The 2,606-nt window shown below is 34.5% G+C and overlaps 1 protein-coding gene across 1 annotated transcript; it reads right to left on the minus strand.

Annotated features, from left to right (window-relative positions):
• Positions 1-1,393, minus strand: LOC111493603 (transcription factor bHLH94-like). Its single transcript, XM_023143357.1, has 3 exons — positions 803-1,393; positions 344-724; positions 1-263 (listed from the first exon to the last, which is right to left on the minus strand). Exons 1-3 carry the CDS (start codon positions 1,202-1,204, stop codon positions 168-170), a joined length of 879 nt encoding a protein of 292 aa, XP_022999125.1. The 5' UTR covers positions 1,205-1,393; the 3' UTR covers positions 1-167.
• Between the last annotated feature and the right edge of the window lie 1,213 nt (positions 1,394-2,606).

Below are 2,606 nucleotides of genomic sequence, written 5' to 3' on the forward strand. Positions count from 1 at the left end.
AATCTTTTAACCTTTTTCAATCTTAGATCAGAAAAAGCATTACTTTTTAACAAGAACTTGAAGAACAGAGCTCAAAACCCAGATGAAATTCTTCAAAGATTCAACATAAACAACAGAGATTCCATTAGTTAGAACAAGATTACAATCTAAACCCATAAACAAAAACTTCAGTTCATCACTGATTCTTCTTCGATTCTACAAAGCAACTGATGCAGAGCAGATGCAATTTCATCAACAGAATTCAGCTTGCAATCATCTTCAACCTGCAATGAATGCATTCCAAAAGCCTTTTTCAAATGAAAAAACTGATTACCCATTTCAGTAAAAGAGCTCAAGAACTGACCTTCACGCTTAGACAGTAAAGAACAATTTGGTTTATGGTAGAGATATTGAGATGAAGAACAGAGAGGCAAAGAGAATGCAAGCCAGCAACGATTTTCAAGGCCTGTTTTGGCCTTCTCTTTGATCTGATTTTCAAATTTGCATGATTTTCCACCATTGTTACTTCAATATCAGCAATGGAAGAACATTGGGTTTCGTTTTCACCCAATGAACAACAACCCTCCATTGATTTGAACTGAGGGAAGGTGAAAAACTCAGAAAAAGGGGGTTTTGATGAAGAACAACCCTTTGTTTTTATTTCCATTGTTGATAGAACTTGAACTTGTTGCTCAAGCTCCTTCACAAAATTAATAGCTCCCCCAATAATTGAAGCCTGATCCCCCTGAAAACAACAACAAAAAAACCCATTTAATTTCTGTTTGGAAGAAGGAAAATGAAGAACAGAGGAAGAGAGAGATACCCTTTGAACATAAGACTCTGGCATTAAGGATCTAAGAACAGAGAGATACTCATTCATCTGTTTTCGTCGATTTCGCTCAACGGCGATGTGGGTCATTCTCTGATTTTCGATATCTTCCTTGTTCTTGCGGGATTTGGGTCGTCGTTTTCTGGGTCGAATTGGGTTTGGAGTTCTTGATTCAGCCTCCAATGGCGGATTTCTGGAAATGGCAGGTTCTTCAGGGGAAGGAATAGGAAGAAAAACAGAGGAGGATGAGTTCCAATCTTCAAAAGGGAAATTTTCTGTTTGTTTCTCGGGAAAATCATGAGGGATTTGAGGAAATTGAAAGCTCCCATTTGTCCAAATCCCTCCACCAAACGAGGTGTAAAGATCTTGAGAAAAAACCACAGCTTCTAATGCCATTTTCCTTTTGTTTGTTCTTAGTTTGAATCTAAATGAGTGCTTTTTGAGGGAAACCCATATGAAAAAAAGCTCAAAAAAGCTCAAAAAGGGGAGAAAAATGGTGGGTTTTGGAATTGGGAGCAGAAAAATGGGGTTTTTAAAGGGGTTTATGATGAAGAAGGAAGCAAATCTACAGAATATTGCACGTGAAGGAGGAAAAAAAAGAAGATAAATAAATTATACTTTAAAAAACAAACAAAATAAGACATGATCAAAACAATATTCCATATCACACATGAGGCTTGCAATCCAAAGAAACACACCCATCTCATTCTTGTGACCCACAAGTCATTTCATTGCAATTCTTTTGAAAATGATGCTAATAATAATTTAGAAAAAGAAATTTGATAAAATGAATGTGAGTTTAATTCAAGCCATTCCGATGAGGTTTTTGTTTTGTAATTTGTTGATGATTATATCATGTCATTGTCACGTTCCGTCAAAATTGTTTTTAATCGTAAAGTAGGTGATTTCGGAGGAATTAACAACTCGATTTGGTCTTGTTTATATGACACTCGGGTAAAGGAGTACATTAATGAACAAATATTGTATCTAAATGAGAGTGATTCTTATTATCTAGATCAACCCGATGCATTTTTCTTTTCGATGGCTTAATCAAAAAAGCTCCAAAACTAAACTAACCATGTTCGACTGAGCAATCCTACGCTGATGCTGAGTGACTTCTAGAAATTTTTATGAGAATAAAACATGCTAAAAGAACCAAAATTGGTTTGTGGGAAAGTTTTCATTCTTATAAGCAAATCGAGACACGTAGTAGTTTGGTCGTGTTAAAGAGAAATGTCGGGACTATCAGGTTTTCGTTTAATTTTATTCTAAGCTTAGTAAACTCTCGAGCCTCTACAATATAATTGAACGAATTAAATGGAATGAAAATGCAAAACTTTTGGGAGTTAAAAGTGGGTGGGGAATATCTTGATGGTGAAAAAAGTGGGAAAATTAGGTGCCCAACATCATAATTGATCATATTTTTGTCACAAACATTTTAAATTTATAAAGTAATGAAAAGCTACCACTCCAAAATAAAAGTTCTTAATTTTCTCCCTTGCACAAAATAATAATAATAATAATAATAATAATAATTGAATTTTCGACCGCTAAGTAGTCAGATGTCCTCTTCCCGTAAGTTATATATGTATATGATCAATTTGATATAACTCAACTAGTTAAAATGTTGATCATCGACCAAAAATAATTGAATTTTCGACCGCTAAGTAGTCAGATGTCCTCTTCCCGTAAGTTATATATGCATATGATCAATTTGATATAACTCAACTAGTTAGAATTTTTGTGTTGCATAATAATTTCGTTGAGAAACCCTAAATTTGGATCCTTTAAAGTCAAG

The sequence above is a fragment of the Cucurbita maxima genome, unplaced genomic scaffold (assembly GCF_002738345.1).
Source record: "Cucurbita maxima cultivar Rimu unplaced genomic scaffold, Cmax_1.0 Cma_Scf00019, whole genome shotgun sequence".
Classification (NCBI taxonomy): Eukaryota; Viridiplantae; Streptophyta; class Magnoliopsida; order Cucurbitales; family Cucurbitaceae; genus Cucurbita; species Cucurbita maxima.